This window comes from Equus quagga, unplaced genomic scaffold, assembly GCF_021613505.1.
Source record: "Equus quagga isolate Etosha38 unplaced genomic scaffold, UCLA_HA_Equagga_1.0 73442_RagTag, whole genome shotgun sequence".
Lineage (NCBI taxonomy): Eukaryota > Metazoa > Chordata > Mammalia > Perissodactyla > Equidae > Equus > Equus quagga.
In genome coordinates, this window is record NW_025802777.1 from 10,187,824 (window position 1) to 10,209,113 (window position 21,290).

Below are 21,290 nucleotides of genomic sequence, written 5' to 3' on the forward strand. Positions count from 1 at the left end.
TCTCTATTCTCAATCTTCTTGTTCCTGACTATGATTCACTGGCTTTCAAAAGAGCTGAGTACGCCTGGTACTCTCCCATCTCCAAACTTTTGCTCCAACAATTTTCTTAATTGCTTGATCCTGTGGACTGCCTGAGAAGCCAGATGACGTACATGTCAAGACTGTATGGGGTGAGAAAGGAGGAAACATTGATCTATCATCAGCTTGCATCCTCCATTGAGCGGAGAATCACTACATGAGGCATTCTTGTCCTTTCCCCCGTATCTGACCCCCCAAATCCTAGCCATCCTTTAAGGCCCAGATGAAACGACCTCTCTACAAAGATTTCTCCAATCTCCCTGCCAAAATGCAGCCCCGCCTTCTCTGAAACGCTCACATATTCTCTTTGTACCTCCCTTCAAACATTTCCCACAATCAATTTATATAATCTCTTCTTTCCTACTATAACGTCTTTGAAGACAACAACATGACATTTATCTCTGTTGACTGCTAAAACTCCTGACACAGTGCATGCATGTGGTAAGAGTTCACTAGATGAAGAGCAAATAAACGAATGAATTTCCCTAGCGAGGTGCTTTCTTCATTAAAATGTCCGGGTAATTAAAATCAATTGCTCTAGTTTCCTAGTGTTTTTAATTAGCAAGACTTTCCTTCATCACTACGATCCACCTGATTTCTCCTGTATTCAGTGAGCCTCATTAGTTAATGTATACAGAATATTTTTTACATATTTATTTGCTTTGTGGCTTTTAACATTTTTAAAAATGAACTTAAAAAAGAGAGAGAGAGCTGGACTACATCTTTGGAGTTGAAATGAGTTCATTTTCTCTTTGGAACAACCACGATAGGACAATTTTTACACTAGTTCAGGCATTTGCCTTAAGTAACAATGCATCAGGCCAAAAAGAGTGGAACAATTCATGAAAGTAAAAGTATCAAGGAGTCTCTATGCTCCTCACTTAATCCATTCATTTCCTGCTAAAGTCGAATTTCTTCCATTACTGTCAGTCTTTTGGGGTCAGTACACAGCAGCAGTCTCCTTAGTTCCTCCTGGAAACTTTCCACTTTAGAACCCCAAAAGAGTGGCCAGCCGTCACCAAGGCAGGTTCTCTCCTGCTGTGTGGTTAATGAAACTGGTAGGCCAGCAGCTTCCTTCTGGTTGCCATGGAAATGACCAGGGCCGCTGGCCCTCTGCAAACGGAAAAGAACAGCAAGTGCAGGACCATGCATTCCATCCTGCCTGGACAATTAAACCAGCTGTCAAGCCGGAGTGAAGGATCAGGCAGAGGTCTGCCGGGTGGAGAAGCGAGCCTCGTGTTGGAACTCCAAGATGTAAGTAATTTTTCTGTTCTTCTTTTTTAAAAGGCATATCTAGCATGACAGACAGTTTTTAATAGCTTCAGAATTTCTGCTGCATGGCAGGAAAGTTCTGTGACAGTTTGAAGAGCCACCGTCGGCGTCACCTACTTCTTGGAGTACGTATTTGCTTTTCCTGAACATGATGTACACTTATGGACGGCTTTCACTATGAAACACTCTTTTTGGGTTCCAGGCATATGAATTGCTCTTTACTGAGATTTTGCCTTTAAAAGGAAATGTTTTCAGTGCATTAAGCAAACAATGAAATGGTCTTCTCTTTAGTCCCTAAACAGATAAACTCACTCAGGCTAATATTATATAACAGATATCTCCATGGAATCTGGACTGCTTGTTTCTATTTTAAAAGTCTGGCTATATTTTCCTGTTGGCCTTCAATGCCAAATAACAATTAAATAAAAGAGATAGGTACCATGTCTCTTTTTCTTATTGTGATCACAAAGAAAAGCAGGAACTCAAAACATCAACTTATATTGTTTCTTTGCTCTGTTTTTACCTAATAGTATTATATTTACTGCTTTCTCACATACCACTCATTAGAAAACATAGGAAGATAGGAAGAAACTAAGTTTAGGTGAGCATTAACATTTGGATTGGTTAGCTAACTTTTAAAAAAATTGGTCTTTTTATTCAAAAGTGAAAAAAACATGATTAATAGTGTAGTAAAAGGCAAGATGATTTGGATGTTTTAGTCCAAACCAGTAGTCCTTACACAGTCCTGTATATATTTCATTGTTTAATAAACATGTTTTTGGCCAGTTTTTCAGCAATAAGTGTGTTGGTGTATATTGTGGAAAGGAAATGCTTCAAAAGAATTGTGCATAATATTTATAAAAACCTGTCCTTAAAACCTACCAAAAATATCCAATCTCATTTGCTTGAAGTTTTTTAATGAAAAGAGTGACCTTTAGGAAGTTTTTAACTTTTATTTTTAGATGGAATAATGCAATATGTTTGGGGAAAAAAAGATTTCTCATTAAATTTTTTTACGGAAATTAGGCATTTTCTGAAAATAACACTTTCAATAAATTTCCTATAGAAATGAGTGCTTTTCAACACCTTACCCAGCTTTCCCAATTTTCTTTTCCACACCAACATTTTTATTGCTTAAAGCTGGTGTACTAACAATTTTTAGAATTCAGTGTCCAGTGGATCGTGTCTCTGTGTCCGTGGGGAGAACAGACAGACCACACAGCTCCATAGGTGTGTGATGAAGGGGGCAGCTGTGCTGGGCTGGGGGTTTGAGCCCCAATAATCTAATTAGCTGAGCATATCCCACGTCATTCAAGGGAAAGGCTTGAGGGTTTGCAGTCATTGGTTAGTTAATTCTCACAAGGACTTGTGTCAGGTCAAAAGGTGCAGAAGCAACATATTTCAGTTAAGATTTCCCATTGGCTCACTCTCTGAGATCATCTTTGTCCCACATTCCACGCCTATGTTAGCAGAAGCAGCACGTGGTTAATGCTGTCTTTATTTTTAAATCTAATTTATAAATGTTCCTTCTTTAATAAGTGTTTCTGAAATGTTTATACATAATAGAACTCACTTAATTCCTTTTGCTTCCTATTCCTCTGGCATAAGATTTCTATACACAATTTAGGTTAAAGACCAGAGTCTAATAATAGAATACAAGGCATGCAATGTGATTTGAGTAGGAACATGACCCTGGGGTGGGAAATACTGTAATTTTCACTGTGTCTCCCTAGAGTATATTTGGCTGTCTGGGTTCAAAGCTTAACTGTTTCCTATTGGCTCTGTGATATTAAGCAAGTTACTTAACCTCTCTGTGTCTCCATTTTCTGATATGAAAATGGGACCATAATATCTACGTTTAGGATTATTGAAAGGATTAAATGATATGAAACATGTAAAGTACTTTGAATAGTACCTGGCACAAAAGAAGCACTTGTTCAATGCTATTAATCAATAAAAGATATGCATACATAGTTCCTAATTTCAGTCAATTTTCAACACACATGTATCTCCCACATGTCTTATTTGAAAGTCCGTTGCCCCTTATCAACGACCATTTTCTACATTTAGCTAGTTTAGCCTTGGGAACGCAGGGCTGAGGGGCAGTAAAGGTCTATGCAGGAAAATGTGGATACAGTAACAGCTCTTCTCTACCCAGTGGTCTGAACTCTCTTTGGAATCAAGAGTTGTATATTTGACAAGTGAAGTTCAAGGTGTCTGTTAGATATTCAGGTAAAGCTATCAAGTAAGATGCTGGGTATATGAGCAGGAAGCTCTGGGAAGAGTTTGGGAGCTGGTTAATCATCAGCATATAGATAATATTTGAATCCATGGATTAGCATGCAATCACCAAGGGAGTGGACACACACAGAGAAGAGAGCCAGGCCTAAGCCAGGGGCATGCAATGGTGACAGCGAAGAAGAAGAGATGCCAGCCAAAGAGACCGAGAAGGAGCAGCCACTGAAGGAGCAAGAAAAACAGGAAAATGTGGTGTCATGGAAGAACAGAAAGTTCTTTGCTCAGGAAGGAGGGAGTAGGCAACCATGTCAAATGCTGGTGAGCAGTCAAACAAAATAAGACCAGGAAATGAACCAGTGGGTTTGGCACGTTGGGGGTTGGGCGTCACGGGGAACCTGAAGAGAATGGTTCCAATCAATGGAGGGACGATAAGAACAGCCCAATTGGAGTGGCTTAAAAACCTAACACAGACAGGTACTGGGCTCTTTGTATGATTACATAGTTGCTTATAAAAACTTGTTTGTAATTTCTTTTATGGTAGATGGATATGGCCCTATAAGAAAAATAGGTCTGAGGCAGGCAAGAACTCTCATCCATGCCCGTGGCCTACTAGAGTTTTGTGAAAGAGGAGGAATTTGAAGAGTTTAAGAGATGAGTGTGGTTTCTCAGCAGATGAGAAATAGAAAACACTCTTAGACACAGGGAGCAACATAAGCCACTTGAGGGAGGCATCACACACACAACGGAAGACAACACACATCTATACACACACACACACACTCCCCTTAGGACTTGTTCCCGCAGTATTCCCTCATGCCTTTCCTTTCCAGTTTTGATCCATCTCTCATAAAAGGATCATTTTCCATTTGCATCTCTGAAATCCCTGGTCTCCAAGGTCATTAAGGATGCCAGATTTTCCCTGTGGCCAGGAGTTCTCAAGAAATCATTTGGAATCACACCTAGACGCCATTTCATGGGTACTCAATTTAGCCCAATTGTGATACCCAAATATCCACTGGAGCTCTGCTGTTGTCACAAACATAATCCTCAAGGAGTCACCAATGAGATCAGAAGGCATTCTTTTTTAATAAACTTATTTTAGAATAGTTTTAGACTTACAGAAAAATTGTGAAGAGAGCACAGAGTTCCCATGTACCCCACACCCAGTCTCTCCTATTATTAACATCTTACATTAGTGTGGTACATACATTTGTCACAACTAATGAACCTATATTGATACATTATTATTATTAACTAATGTCCATATTTTATTCAAATTTCCTTAGATTTTATCTAATGTCCTTTTTCTGTTCCAGGATTCCACATTATCTTTAGTCATCATTCCCAGGAGGTATTTAAAAACCCTTAAAAATCTTTCAAGAAAGTAACAAAGTTTAAATTGCCTTTGGTTCCAATATTTGTAACTAAAGCCACTAAAGGAAAATTTAATTCTTCCTTTTCTAAAGTCTAGTCTTTGGAATAGTTGAATACAGATGAAAGGAAAATTTTAAGGCTTACAACTTGAGGAAACAGTTCAAGGCATTTTATGGGACCATAATAATGTACAACTCTAAGTGGAAGATCTGAATCCCATTTTATTGTTCTGGAAGCAGGTAATTAAAACATTAAAGGTCTGCCAGCATTTTTTTGTTTCTCATCTCCTAGCAAAGGGATTACTCTGACTCATTTTCCTTGGCAACCTCACAGTCATATAATACAGGCCCAGCAATTGAACAGAGCTCTCCTGAGTTAGTTTTACAAGACTGGGTACTTGAATATGAGGTTGTGGGCTGTTTTCAGCAGGAGCTAGTATCAACCTTCAACCAAGAGCAATTAGGATAAAGGCTTCTGATGCTCATCAATATCTGTGAGATCAATACATACTAACTCTGGTCATGCTTCTATTAAGCCCTGGGAGGGTGTGTGCAGTGAGCTGGAAGGACAGTGATCTGGGACCCTGACTTGGGACTCATGGTCCCCATTCTAGGTGAGTGTGTTTCACTCTGTGTCCCCATCAGATTCACAGGAAAGTTCCAAGGCAACTATGAATCTAGATGGTACTTACTGGTAAAGTCACAAGAGCTTGGGGATGCCTCATGGGACTTTTGCCAGATGTCATTCAATGGTGTTGAAGGAGACTCATAGGCAAGGTGTAGGATGTTGGGCTAAAATTCCCCACCCTCTCATGCAGACTCAAAATCTCATCATGCTCCCTCTGTCATGGCTAGGCCATAAGCTGAAATTCCTGCTGAAGAAGAAGATGAATTTTGCTTGCTGGTTTGATAACGTGATACACTCTAGAATTCTCAGAGGTGAAAGGTCAAAGAGGGAATAAGGGATTCGTAATATGCACCTTTGACTTAGCTAATGTAGGGACTCATCTGGATAGTATCAGTATTCACGGAGTGCCTCTGTGTCTTAGGCACTGTGCTAAGGACTGGGGAAACCATGGTCAACAAGAAGACCAGGGCCTTGTCACATCAGAGCCTGACTTACACAGTGTACCGACAGTAAGGAGTCCAGATCCAATAAGCAAATTAGTGGGTGAAATCAACACCCAGTTGAGCTCAATGCTTTCAAAATACAAAATGTCTACTTTTCAGATGGTTCTTAATCATCTTAGTTTAGAAGTTTCTGAGCACTTTACTCCATTTCTATTATTAAATACATTCAATGTCAAAGCAGTAATCTAATTGATACTTGAAGAGATCCTAGACTTACCAACCAACAGACACCAATAAGGCTAAATCAACACTAATAGCTTGCCTTTTGCTGGTTTGTGCTCCCATCTACCTGATACAGGTCCTTGCCTCCTTCCTACCACTTTGTCTACACAACAGAGTCTCCTCCAATTATTTCTTCAGGTCCCCAGAGGTGTCTTACCTGTGCTCACAAATGGTCCTTTCACCTTCTTCTATCCCTGACCGCCACTGACTGTTGACTGTCCCTTGCCTCTGCCATTGGGTTCCCCATTGAGTCACTGCCTAGAGAGCAGTGTCCAGGGGCATCCTTGTCTGCCCTCCAGGATGGGCCAAATAGTGCTGCTTGAGCCTCATTCCTCACTGTGCCAGAGCTGTCCTGCACTAGAGCAGAAGAGGAGAGAATGACTCTGGCCCTCACTCAGTGTCACACTTTGTCACCTGGGCAGGGGCCACTTGTGCCCCACATCTCAGAGTTCTTGAGAGTGGTCCATACAGCCTCTGCCTGCAGCTCCACTAGACTCAGCCCACGGCACTAATTAGTCCCGGCTGAGAAGAGACGAATGCCATCCTGTCCCTCCACTATCCCTTCCCCGGGCCTTCACACATCACCTTCACCTTTCCTCCTTTCTCCTAAGACAACTCTGCATATGCAAACAACCACCTGGGTACAGTCACCTGCTGAACTTATGCACCACGTCCGGATGCATTGTTTAGACTGGGCTGGGTCCCACATGAAGGGACTACTCTGGGACAGCTTTGAGCTTGGTACTTCAGAAGAATAGTAAAGGAGCTTAGGACATAGTTACTCCAAGAGCTTATGATTCGGTCTAGTGAAAGAATAAGACACACGAAGCAATTAGCAAATACTGCATGGCTGTGAATAAAGAGGGGCTAGTTCATTTGGTCCAAAGGAGTGGTTTGATGTGGGTAGTTTGTAGTTTCCTAATAATCTCTGTATTCGTTTCCTATTACTACTGTAACAAATTTCCACAAACTTAGCTCCTTAAAACAACATGAATTTATTCTCTTACATTTCTGGATGTCAGAAGTCCAAAATCAGTCTGACTGGGACAAAGCCAAGGTGTCAGCAAGGCTGGTTCCTTCTGGAGTCTCCAGGGGAGAATCCATTCTTCGCCTCAGCAAGCTTCTAGAGGCTGCTGACATTCCTTGGTTTGTGACCACATCACTCCAATCTCTGCTTCTGTTGTCACATTGCCTTTTTCTTCTCTGTCCCCTCCAGTAGCTCTTTTAGAAGGATCCTTATGATTACATTGGGCCTATCCAGATAAGGTACCATTTCAACATCCTTAACTTAATCACATCTGAAAAGTCCCTCTTGCTTTGTATGATGACATTCATATGTTCTAGGACACGGACATCTGTAGGGGCCATTATTCAGCCCACCACAGTATCCAGCAGGCACACTAGGAGACCAGAAATAAAGCATTTTGATCATAGTCCGTACTCCTGCTGTTCCTTTAAACATTTTACACACACGTAAATTTATAGAAATGGGAATTGGACAATTATTTCCATTTACCAGATTTGCTCACTAGTAATTTCAAGGCCTCCCATTCCCCAGAATTTACAGGAGGACATTTCTACATCAGACTTGTTTGTTACAGGAAAAATGATGCAAAGAGGTCTTTTTGGTTTTTATTGGCCTGTTCTCTATTCAAATGTTTTTGATGCAACTAGTGTATTAAATGAACCAGTTAGATTTCTTTGGGGTGGCTTTTGGAATGCCCTGACAGAGCACGCAAATATGTTTCTATTATCACTATAATTCTGACATTACAAAATATCGTAGTTTATGAATAGCATTATAATACTATGTATACTGCAGTATACTTACAAGTAGTAGTAACAGTACTTATGAATAGCACTAGTAGACTATCTACATTGCCACATGCATCCTGCTTTACTCTTATTATAACCTAGCATGGTAGATATTATCATCCCCATGCCACACTGAGAGAAATGACTCAGAAACACTCTCTGACTGACCCAACAGTGTACAATGAGTTGAACACGAACAATCACAAAAATAGTTAAATTGTGTCCTCTTAAGGCCCAAATTCCATGCTTGAAGCTAATTTTGCCTAAATTCCCACTTATGGAGACATGGACTTTTACTTCCTCTTTTTCTAGATGAGGAAATATATCAGATGACAGCAAATAGTTTAGGTCCTACTACATAAATCAAACACGAGAATGACCATTTCTGAATCACGGTGAGTCCCCTTTCCTGCCTCTCACAAAGAACCTCAACGAAAGGGAAGTGATCTTCGTCAAAAGAGACTGCACAAGGCAGTGGCTTCACAATTAGACACTTGTGAGGGTGTGTGAAAATTCAACGGCTCTTACCAGGGATGGGGGCTGTGCTGTTGTGGAATGTGAAGAAGAAAGAAAAGACAACACTCATCACAGTAAGAAAACATTGAGGAGAGACCCAAATTAACTTAACTTTCAACGTTATAAGCTTTGAAATATTAAACAACAAGGATGTCATTCCTCTTTTGAATATCATCTTACGTAGTGTTTATCTCTAACCTACCTCCAGCGGTGCACTTGTGGAACAGAGCCAAAGGAAAGGAAAATGCTAAAAATCCTTTTTCTCAAAGAGTTTTTCAAGGTCCTACACCTAAAGCCTTCGTACAGTGTCTCCATGAGCATCTCATCTCCATACTAAAGAGGAGCCGACATTGCCTCCTTGGCCTGCATGGGAAGGGTGATTGCACAGCCATGGGCAAGTGGGAACTGGACCTGAGAACAGGTGACCACTCAGTTCTGGGGTCCTGGAGAGCAGTCTCCACCAGCACTTCTCCTATATTTCCTATTTAATCCTTGCTATCCCTCTAACACGGGACAAGACAGCGATAAGTCTTACAGCGCAAATACCCTTGGGCAAGAACGTGTTTATTTAAATTTGTATTAGAGGGGCTGGCCCCGTGGCCGAGTGGTTAAGTTCGCGCGCTCCGCTGCTGGCGGCCCAGTGTTTCGTTGGTTCGAATCCTGGGCGCGGACATGGCACTGCTCATCAAACCACGCTGAGGCAGCGTCCACATGCCACAACTAGAAGGACCCACAACGAAGAATATACAACTATGTACTGGGGGGCTTTGGGGAGAAAAGGGAAAAAATAAAATCTTTAAATTCGTATTAGGGCTTAAGCAAGTGATAGTAGACCCCTATATAAGAGTGCGTTTTCAGTCCTGGGCATCTGGAAAGAGTGGATGAGGGGATGACCAAGGAATTAAAATGAAAGCACAGCAAGTGGACCCTGGGGATGGGAAAGATACTGCACCGACATCATAACCTTGCCCATAACTAGCCTCCTTAGCAGCTGGTCTTGCTGCCAGTCTAACTAACCACCAAGAGTCTGAGAAAATGAACTGTGCCTTTCTCGTGGCTGTCAGGGGGCAGAGTGGGCGTCTTCATGACTGGAGTCCAGGGCAAGCCATTTTGGGATGCTGAGAATGAAACAAGGAATGCTTTCCAGTGCTGCGCATTTGGGATCCCCTGCTTCCAACACCACCTGCTCCTTCCGAGGGTTTCAGAGAGTGTCCTGGCTGCATTCTCTCAGCAGAGCAGGAGCCTCACCCTCATCCCTACCTCCTAAAGCTTGCCTTCTTGGTCCTCTCCACCCCCTCAAGGATTCCAGATGTGGAAGTAGATTTATCCGGAGATCCTGGAGTTAGAAAGAGTCAGCAAATGGAGAGAGGTAAACCTTCAAAGAAAATACAAAAGAAAAGTGTTCTCTTACTTCAAACTCATTGTTTTCTCTCAATTCTCCTCCTCCAGTTCGATCTCTACCTGGCGCCTAAATGACTTTCCTTAAGCACAGATCTAAACAGATCTCCCCGGCTTATAAACCTTCAGCGCCTCATCTTTGCCCCTTTCAGGGGCCTCCAAAGGGGATGTTTACATCAGAGGGAGTGCACAAGCCAAGCCAGTGGGGCAGAGCTGAAAATACCCTAACGTTAGTTTTTATCTTTCATCTCAAATTTTAAAAAATTCTACTCTTTGTGTACTGTTTACAATGTAGGTAATATAAAAGTATGGTATTTATAATACCTTTATAAATAAAAAAATTACATCTATTGGGGAGGGTTTTTAAAGGTTTTATTGATGGAATGAAGATCAGAAGAGTTTGGAGACCAAACCCGTTAGCTTGGCGGGCACAGTCCTGTCTAATCCTGTCCTGCCTGTGCTCCCAGCCTCATGGGCACCCGAGACACGCCACGTACTCTAGACCCTGAGATTTTGCTCAGGTGACCCTCTATCTACAGCCCCTCACCTTTCCTCATCCCACCCCGCTTCCTGCCTAGCCCAAACAGCACCCCCTTTGGGAGCCTTTCCCATTTCTTCCTGCTTAATACTTGATCTGCCTTTAATAAGCACCCGCCAATCACACTGCCTTATAATCGGTCACCTAGTACTTTGTTCCGAGAGTCCATGCTAAGTTCCTTGGGCAACTCATTAGACCTCTGGGGTGAGGGAGGCCATCGTATAGCTCTCAGAGTTAGCAAACCCCCGGGTCCCTTTTTATAAAATACACCCCAAGAATGTACTATACGTCTCACTTTGTGGGATACACCCCTGATTCCAAATTACTTCCTGAAATTCTTCTCATTTTTACCTCCTCAGAATCTTCAAGGATTTTTGCAGGGACACACTTTGGAGATTGCATTTGTGAGAGGCATCCTTGCCTAGCTCCCCAAGTCCTGGCTTCAAAGTGGGTATATGGGGTGCGCAGACACTGGCTTTTTTCTGCCTTTCTTCCCAGTGCTGCAGCTCAGATTTGTATTTCAGACCATCTGCTTCTTGCTGGAGCATCTCATCACTTTGTGGTCCTCATTTCTCTACTTCCTTCAGTTGAGTCTTTTCCCTAAGAGCCTTTTCAGTTTTAAAATAAAAATCACTTTTAATTTCAAATTAAACTCACTGCAGCATTACAATTTTAAATCGCTCTTGATTTTTAATTGCTGTAAGGATTCGGAGAATACCACTCTATTTTTCCACAATTCTATTTTTTGCCTTTTGTGTTAAGACTATAGTTCAAAACATCATTATTCATAACATTTCAAGTCTGTTTTTGGCAAATAGTCCAAACGCTATCCTCCCACTGACACAGTATCTCCTTACTAGTAATATCTTCTTATAAACACAACTAGTTCAGTTTGAACATTCCTTTTGGAGCCAAGTATAAACATTATCTAAATTTTGGGTGTAATCCTAGATTGAGAAGGAATCTGTGTGGAATTTGTTTCGAAGTAACTGATGCCTGTATCTGTTTAATTCAGAAGTGTTTGCTTTCATGCAGCTAGTTGCTGGTATCAATTGCTATTGATATTTCTTCAGCTGCAATACAAAAATAATATCTGAACTGATTCAGAATAGTAGCTCTATTCTTAAACATGTTCAGTGACTTAAAGGCTCAAAAATTTAATGATCATACATGGTTTTCATCATCTTTCCTCAAAAATGTGGGTGGATTGACACCACCTGAGCTTTTGTAATGGTTGTATAAAGCCATTTATTATGTCTTACAATCTAGGTGTGTCAGAAACTTCTAGTGCCCACCAATACCCACATTCTCCTCTCCTCCCGTGGCACAGTGCTGGACTTCATTTCCAAGCTTCTTGCAGTGACATGGTGCTATGTGGCTGAGTTCTGGCCAATGAAATGCAGACAGAAAATCCTACAGAGGACCTGAGGGCCCTAGAAGATGGTAGAACTATAGACGAAAGTTTGAACGACTGTGTGGAGCAGAGCATACTCTCTCACCCCTCCCCCCAACCTTAATGGCATTAGACCTTACTATAAGGGAGGCAGTGACCTTTACCCTGACTTCACTATGTATTTATTCATTTGTGGGCAGACTCCAGTGTGGCATAAGCAGAACCGGCACAGATACATCACACCGCCCCTGCCCATAGCAGAGGCGTGGAGGGGCTCCTATTAGGACGTGGGAGGCAAGTCTCAGGGATGGAGCAGAAAAACGCTGGGATCCTGAGAAAATGATGAGTCAGGGCAAGTCAGAGAGCTCTGGTCCAACCAGACTGACTCCCCCCTCCCACTGCCACCCCTGCCACCCCACAGCCTGTCAACCTCTCTGTCCTACATTTGGATTTTTCACATTCTGGTCACTGTATACTAATTACATAGGTAATTTTCCATTTCTTTTTCCCACTCAAGAGACATTCCCCTAATCAGATGTTACCTCCTCCATGAAGCTTACCATGACATCTTCCACACCCAGACAAAGTTAGTGCAGACTTAACACCCCATACAAATTGTTATTATAATGATTATCACACCGTACTGTGATTATTGGTTCAAGTGTCTCTTCCACTAGGGTATAACCCCTTGAGGGAGCTCTTATTGGCTTTACATTCTCAGTTTCCTGCACAGTGCCAAACAGTAGAAGGACTCAACAAAAGTTTATCGAATGAATGAAAAAAACATAGTTTACCAAGTGTCAGTGTACCAAGACTCTTTTAACTGCTTGTTATAGAAATCCAAATTCAGACTTGCTTGAGTAGGGAAAAAAAAACTTGGTTCACATATTTTAAAAAATCAAAGAAGAATGTCAGTTATGGCTTGACCCAGGTACTCAAAAAAGGTTAGGAATGTCTTTCCACTTCTTGTCTCTGTTGTTCTCTGTGTTGGCTTCATTCTCAAACAAGCTCGCCCCTTCTGGAGACAAGAAGGTCACCAACAGATCCACCACATTTCCCTTGTACAAGCTGAGCAAGCTCCAGAGAAAAGTCTCTTTCCCAACAGTACAATCCCTGCTATGGGCAGGGGCAACATGAGATATTTGTGCCGGTTCTGCTTATGCCCTGCTGGAATCTGCCCACAAATGAACAAATACATAGTGAAACTAGGGTGTTCACAATCCATGTTCAACAAACCTAAAGAAAGGAATTCATGGTAAAACTGAAGGAGAAGCATGTCCACCTGGCATCTTCGTGGTAACCCCATAAACTGCTTACCAGGGATATTAGTCCCACTCTGCACACCTTCACGAGGCTTCCTGCATCTCACTTCCTGGTTCTGGCCTTTGGGCTCCCTGATGTCCAGAAGGCAGGGGCCACCCTGAGGTCCAGTTAGGGCCTTGACTGCTGGGAAGTTGCTCACAAATCCCTTCGGGGACTTCCAGCCCCACTTGTTCCAGGAAATCAATATCCTTTCCCATCCTAGCCCCTTTCTTCTTCCATGCATGCCTCTGAACAGTATCAGCGCCTGAAGAATGAGGTGGACACTTTTCTCACCAGGTTCCAGGCTGATGTATAGACTCTCTTCCCTCTCTTTCCTTTTAAGGCTGGGATCAGAGCAGACCAATGATATCCACAGCAGCATTCCTAGTTCTGGGATGACAGGGTCCCTGGGACATGAAGTCCTAGAAACCTCCAGTGGAATCTGGGACGGCTGGTCATCTAAAATTATCTCGTAATTAATAAATGATTCATTGTTCCTTACTAAGTGGGGTAGTCACCACTACATTCTAAAACTATGTAAAACTGTTAAGCCTCTCATTTAGGGAGAATTCTGCCTCTACACGTTTCTTAAAGCCCCTCCTTTTTTTACAAAATGAACCAATGAATAAGTCCTTTAAGAAAACCCTGTGCCAACTTCAAAATAAACACAAAACACTAGAAAGCGCCTTATTGAGTCCCCCAGATGGACTTTAATCTATTTCTCTGCTCTGTTCCTATAACCATCTGCATGTTCTGTACAGCCCTTCTCTGTTCAGTCTTATTTGTCTTCTTCTTTCACATATAAGCCCCTGGAGGACAGGGTCCAGGTCTCATTTGTCTCTGTTTCTTCTGCTTGGTCTTGGCACATAGCCCGAGCTGGATGGCACCTAACTCCTGGTTTGGCCTCCCTCCACCTCCCACTGCTGCAGCCCGTTGGTCCTCACGTGCAGGCCTGGCCCGCCTTGGGCTCTGGGAGCAGAATCAAGCCATGAGAATGTAAGCTCCAGAAGCTCACTGTCTTATTCTGGGCTAAATCCTCAGGGCTAGCAAAGTGCCTGCCACCCATAAATTCCCAATAAGCATGTGCTGAATAAATGAATGAATGAATGAAGTTACAATTACCGTGAACCAGTGTCTCTTCTGTTCAAGATTACTGGACCAAGCTTTTTTCTTTTTAACCACCACGCCACTAGGCCAGCCCCACTGAGCTTATTTTTAATTCCCCAGCACTCCAGCCACCTGCTGACGGACTGTGCTGCCTGCCTGTCCACCTGGCATTCTTGGCTTTGCCTCCCTTGGATTCCTCATGTCTTGCTTTGCCACCTCATGGCCTCATCTTGCTCCCTACATGTTGCATGTCTGCTCAGCCTCTTTCCTGTTGTCATCATCCTCTTTGGACATGTTTCACTCCCAGACTGACCCTTCCATCTATACTCCCCAGCCCTTGCTGTGGGGGCCCTGTCACTAGTTCTGGACTCTCCTAGTCAGAAGTCTCATTGCAAGCATCTTGCCATACCCATGGTGCTCTGTAAATAAAGATGAAGTGAGTTGTATCCTTTGGTTTCTCTTCAGTCATCAGGTAATTCAGGGGAAATCTAATTATTTTTGCAAAACTGAAATCTGGAGTCCTATTTCATAATGTGTATCTTATTCCAATCACACTATAATAGAAGATCATATAGCTATAATATGCCAGACACTGTAGGGCATTTTCCCCCAAACTGGGCATCAGTGTTGCTCTTTAAACTACGCATGCATTCCTATCTTATTTAGATCATTTAGCAGTGCTTACATATTGCTTAGTTTTGGAGCCCTACAATAAATTACTTGATAAAATCAATTCATAAGATTTTTTTTCTAGGAAAGGAGTAAATAAATCAAGATCGTTGTGATTAATTGGTGTGTGATTAGCCTTTTCATTGTCCATTAACAGAATTAAAATTGACTCTAATACTTACATTTCTAGGAGGCCAGGAAAAGTATGACTGGACCATAAACAGATTAATGTGATCGAGGGGGCATATTTGTCCAGTTAGAACTTCAAGTTTACCATTAACTAAATGTTTCACTGGTATTCATGCTATGCTATTTAATAGGCAGCGCTTGGGTAGCTGCACCCAACAAGGAACTGTCTCCTGAATTCCAGAAGTCAGATATTGAGGGGGAGGAGGGCATGTGCGTGTTTCGGGGGTTGACAGGTACTCAGCACAAGCAACAGGACGTTGAGAGGATGTGCGCACTCAGATCCCTCCACATCCTGCCCAGAGACAGGATGCACTAGGTCTCCTCTCCGGCATCTGCTCTTGCTCGCTTGTTGGCTTGCTATGTTAATCTCGCTATCAGCAGACATCACAGGGAGTTTCATGCCTCAGATGAGCAGAGTTTGGGGGACTGGCTGCTGCCTCTCAGGAGGCCCTGAGAAGAGCATTCCCTGCGCTTGGGCTCCAAGCATTGCCTGCCTTTGTTAGAACTGCAAGAGAGAAAAGTTTACAATGGGTTGTGTAGGGGGCTCCTTTTCCACAAGCTGCATATTTCTAATGAGAGCCTGTGACGACAGAGCTGCATATTTTCTTTCAGGTGAGTTCCAGTGAACTGGCTCGTGAAGGGGAAACACGAGCACGGCGGCCCATGCTGAGACAAGGATGGCTCCCCCTTCTGGGCACAGCCTCCTTCTAATCAGTGCACTGGGCATCTTTGCACTCGACTGCTTCACAAGAGGTCAGAAGAACAGCACGCTCATTTTCACCAAGGAAAACACCATTCGGAACTGCAGCTGCTCTGCAGGCATCCCAGACTGTGACTACAGTTTGGCCAACCTGATGTGCAGCTGTAAAACTGTGCTGCCTTTTGCGGTAGAGCGAACCAGCTACAGTGGCCACCTGACCATCTGGTTCACAGACACATCTGCACTGGGCCTCCTGTTGAACTTCACGCTGGTCCGGGACCTCAAGCTGTCTCTGTGCAGTACGAACACTCTCCCCACTGAATACCTGGCTATTTGCGGTCTGAAGAGGCTTCGCATCAGCACCGAGGCCAAGCAACCCTCCCCAGAGCAGAGCTTAGTCATCCACAATGGTGAGGAGAGCAAACCCAGAGAGAAGCCCACGTTGTTACACAAAGGCTGGCAAGCATGTATGTATATCTCCTTCTTAGATATGGCCCTTTTCAACAGGGAATCATCCTTAAAATCGTATAGTATTGAAAACGTTGACAGCATTACCAATAACTTCCCCCACTTTTCTTACTTTAAAACCTTCCCACTTCTAAGTAACAGAAGCTATGTTGTCACATTCATTTATTAACTTTGTAACTGTGTCCACCTACTGGAACTTTTGGCAAACTATGGGTAATTTGAACAAGGAATCTGGCAATAAGGCCATGGGTATCCCTACCCACAACTTCGCCTCCCCCCAACCCCCATTTGCAAATACACATATTCACAGAGCCACACGCACACATAACCTGCCTTCTCTGCTCCATTCTGCACCCAACCATGGGAGCTGTTTTGAAAACCAAAATAAAAAGAAACTAAAAAATAAACTTGATTCAGTCCAGAAACACATCTTGAGGGCCAGCTAGAAGCTAGGGCTTTACAACTGGGGGTCTGTGCAGAAATGTCAGATCAGAAATGGAGAAACCGCACACCAGGGACTGCTGAGTGGAGCTCAGCAGAGGGGATGACCCCCAAGAAAGGAATTTCCTAGAATACTCTGCCTTAATATTTTCTGCTTCATTTTGTTACATTGCCTGGAATTCCCCTAAGTAGAGAATGATAGATTTCAGAGGTTTTGGCCTGTGAGCTCCACAAAATGATGAAGTTCTCTTAGAGCGACATTTTCCAAGCATCTTGCTAAGAACAAATGCACTGAGAAAGGCGAGTTTCATGAGTGTGTTTGTGGAGGTGGAGGAAGCAAGGTTTGAAGCCTGGAGGTAGAACAGGCCTGGAGCAGGTGGGGCCTTCAGATTGAATGAGGGCAGTAGGGTTCTGAGGAGGGGGATACAGAAACGAAAATTAGAGGTAACAAAAACCATTGCATATACCTCAAAATTTTGCTTAGAGCAAATCCTAGGAAAGTTTCCTCTTTTAGCCCTCCTCTTTCCTTTCTTTCTCCTTCTTTGCCTCCTTCTTCCTTTGTTCCTGAGGCATCACTTCCCATTTCTCCTCTCACTTTCTTCATCCACCTTCTCCTCCTCCTCTCCTTCCTGCTCCAGAAATCAGAACTTGGATGAATACCATTAGAACTATGTTTAACCATACTAGGGGCTAGCCTTGGAATCTAATAATCACTCATAACATTCTTCCAGAGGGTAAAAATGCTCATATTACTAACAGGTAATTAACAAAAGAACTTTTAGGACTCAGTCCATTTGGAAGTTTCAGACTGGAAGTTAAAGACACTTTGCATGACAAGGTTAACACAAAATGGTTTTACATGTGTATGTGTGTATCCAATACAAGGAACCAAGGCAACATTTTTTAAAAAATAAACTGACTCATCATTGTGCAAAGAAAATTTTCCCTGGAGACCCAACTTACCATTAAAGTGGAATATAAAGAATCCATGGTAATTTTGGTATAAATGTCTAAACTCAGAGTGCAAAGAAGTTGAAAGATGATTGCATTTGTGATACTACAATGATAGGAAATAGTTGTATTATGAAATAACAGGATGACTTGGAGTTGATGACTTTGGATCACATTCATCACATTTTTCTCTTAACCTTAACACAGAATAACTGAAATAACCTGAAATGTCTACATTTGCTTAATTGGTGGGGGATTTGGTCATTCAAGCTAATTAGCATGAGTCCATAATGTCAGTGTTTAAATTAGGCCAAAACTAAGACCAAAGTATAACTATAATAGAAAAATGTAATGACCTCATTACTGACATTGTACTTTGGAGGTAAGGTTAGTGATAGAAAAAGACAAAGAAGGGAGAAAAAAAGGAGGAGAAAGAAAGGCAAGAAGAACGTAAGTGAAATATTAGTAATAAACATATTTACTGTCATTAGTTAATGAAAATGTAACAAATTGAATTTTAACGGATTTTTATTAATAAAGTATAAAATTAATGATGTTAGAAATTATGAGCATCTTAATGTGCATATCTTCCATTTGGTGGCTTTTAATAGTTTCAAAGCCCTTACACATATGTTTTAAGTGATTCTTATAAGAAATAATTGCAGGTCAATGAGACTTAAATCAATATAAGAGGAAAGTTAATTTGCTTATAAATCAAGCCTGAGGTTACCAGATTTCTGGACTGAAAATGCAATTTAGGTTGTGTTGACAGAGGATAATAAAGGAGAACAGAAAATCCACAGCACATACACGGGGGAAAATGGCATCTGGTGCTCAGTCACAGGGTTGGGGATACAATTGGGAGTGGTGGGGATAGCGACAAACTGAGAGCACATGCCCCATCTGAAGAGTCCACAGTAGCTCAGTGTGGGCTGAGTGTTGCCATGGGAGAATAAAAGGGGGCCAGATCTAATCCTTCAAGAGAATCAGGAATTCCAGGTTTTTGTATGAAATATCATAACTTGTAAATGTTGGCACATATTCCACTTTTGTTGGCTTGCTGCTTTAAATAACACTGTTATGGGTCAAACAAACCATGTTAGTGGACCCCATCTAGCCTAGGGTAGTCATTTGTCACCTCTGATCAGCAGTATGCTGGTAAAAGCTTAACTATAAGCATTCTAAAATATATATATAGAAATAGATAGATATATACATAAGTTTATTATAAATTTTACTGATATAAAGAATGTATAGCACACAATTTACAAATGATAATAAGATACATAATACTCCATTATAAAGCCTACATAAACAATTAATTCTCAAAGAACACTTTAGTTGATTTTTGCCAAATTCTTGTATCCAAAGCCAATCTAGGGTTGCGATTGATGAGGAAGAGCGAGTACAGTTCTGGCATAAATGTTGGTTGATATCCTCATTTACGTTAGGAGTAAGAGGAAAGTTAAATAACAAAGATGTATGTGGGAATGTCACTTGTTAGTCAATGATGTAAGCAACCTCTTTGCTGAATCAAATAATAGTTTTCAAATACTAGAGGAATATTTCCTCAATTTTTGGGATTATTCACAATGTAAGGGCTATAGACATGATATATTTTAAAGTTTAAATTGTATTGTTAACATTTTCTTCATCACACTCAACAAAACGAGTCAAACACAGATATGTAGTTTCTTCCAATTTCAGTGGTGTAAATACTGTCACCATAACCAATTTCAAGCTACTAAGAGAAGTCAATGAACACAGTTGAGAAAAGACGCGCAGTAGGACATCGTTATATGGCACTTCTACTCTACAGCTACAATAGACACAAATAACCTCAAGAGCATAAATAATAGCAAAATGTAGTAGAATAATTATGAAGTGATGAGTTTTAAAGATTCATTATGTTTGATTTTCATATAATTTTTTAATTGTAAGTTTATAAAATTGAATTTTCATTAATGACCATATTTAACAACTAGCTTGCAAAATTCCTGAAAACTTAACAATCAGCTCTCATGAGCCAGTACAAGTCCACCCCAGCGCCACAATGACTCTGGTGGAAAGAAACACTCAAGGAACCAAACAAAGACAGTGACTTCAGAGTGTGGAGGTCACTTGAAGTATTGAAATGTCCAATTTCCTCACTTGCCAGCGCTGGAGCTGGGAATTTTAGGAGATTTGCCCTGATTTTGCATGCAATAACCCACTCTTCAACACTGAGAGTCATGATTCTGAAAGCCCTTCAGGGAGGAGATGGGAGTGTGGAGGAATTTAAAGCCTTATGAGAAAAACGAGTTAGGGGTTAAAACTCTCGCGTGAACCTCTGAAAGCCCCCTGGAAGGAAGGAAGGAAGAAAGGAATGAAGAAAAGATAATAATAGCATGGGGCCGGCTCCGTGGCCGAGTGGTTAAGTTCGCACGCTCCACTGCGGCGGCCCAGGGTTTGGATCCTGGGCGCGGACATGGCACCGCTCGTCAGACCACGTTGAAGCGGCGTCCCACATGCCACAACTAGAAGGACCTGCAACTAAGATATACAACTATGTACAGGGGGGGTTTGGGGAGATAAAGCAGAAAAAAAAAGATAATAATAGCATTTTACACATATTAAACTAAAAATGGGAGTTAGGCAATCAATTTCCATTTCCCAGACTTGCTCACTAATAACTTCAGGGTCTCTCTTTCTTCAGAATTTACAGGAGGACATTTGCAAAGCTGATTTGATTTGTTCTGGAAAAATGATGTGAAGAGGCCTTTTTGTTTTATGCTGAACCTGTTTTCTAGTCAAATGTTTAAAGTGTTTTAAATTTAATAGAGTCCCTAGTCACAACTCAGGATGACACACAAGTCATGTCCACCAATCTGGACTCTAGGAAAGCAATGCAGGCGAGCTGGCTCTACAGAGAACATATCATAAAGACTCACCCCTTCAAAAGATACAGGCACAACAACAGGGAGACAAATGAATAAAGCTGTAAGGGCAGCTCAGAAACAGACCCCACATTTTTAAAAATTAGTACACATTGGCAGTAAAGTCACATTGGACCAGCCCTGATGGCGTCGTGGTTAAAGTTCCATGCTCTCACCACTTTGCCATGCTGTGGCAGCGGCTCACATAGAAGAACTTGAAGGACTTATAGTTAGAATATACAACTATGTACTGGGGCTTTGCGGAGGGAAAAAAAAAAGAGGAAGATTGGCAACAGATGATAGTTCAGGGTGAATCTTCCCTTGCAGGGGGAAAAAAAAAAGTCAAGTCACAAATCTATGGGAAAAGGGAAAGTAATTCGATAAATGGTGCTTAAAGCAAAAAAAGAAGGATACATACTAAAATAATAACGATCTTGTGTCTGGGTGATAGTATTAGAAGTCATTTTTATTTTCTTCTTCCTGAGTATCTTGACTTTCTAAATTATTTGGAATAAACATACAATCTCTTTTATAATAAGGAAAACCCAATAAGAGTATTTTTACATAAACAAGT

The 21,290-nt window shown here is 41.7% G+C and overlaps 1 protein-coding gene and 1 long non-coding RNA gene across 2 annotated transcripts in view; one reads left to right on the plus strand and one right to left on the minus strand.

Moving 5' to 3' along the window:
• Positions 1-21,290, minus strand: part of LOC124234240 (uncharacterized) — a 63,087-nt gene that overhangs the window by 30,774 nt on the left and 11,023 nt on the right. The gene's annotated exons all lie outside the window — the stretch shown is intronic.
• Positions 1,259-17,403, plus strand: LOC124234239 (uncharacterized protein C21orf62-like). The gene is made up of 2 exons (XM_046651481.1): positions 1,259-1,332; positions 15,854-17,403. Exon 2 carries the CDS (start codon positions 15,919-15,921, stop codon positions 16,576-16,578), a length of 660 nt encoding a protein of 219 aa, XP_046507437.1. The 5' UTR covers positions 1,259-1,332; positions 15,854-15,918; the 3' UTR covers positions 16,579-17,403.

Coding starts and splice junctions, on each gene's coding strand:
- LOC124234239 (XM_046651481.1), top strand. CDS start 15,919: ATGGCTCCCCCTTCTGGGCACAGCCTCCTTCTAATCAGTGCACTGGGC.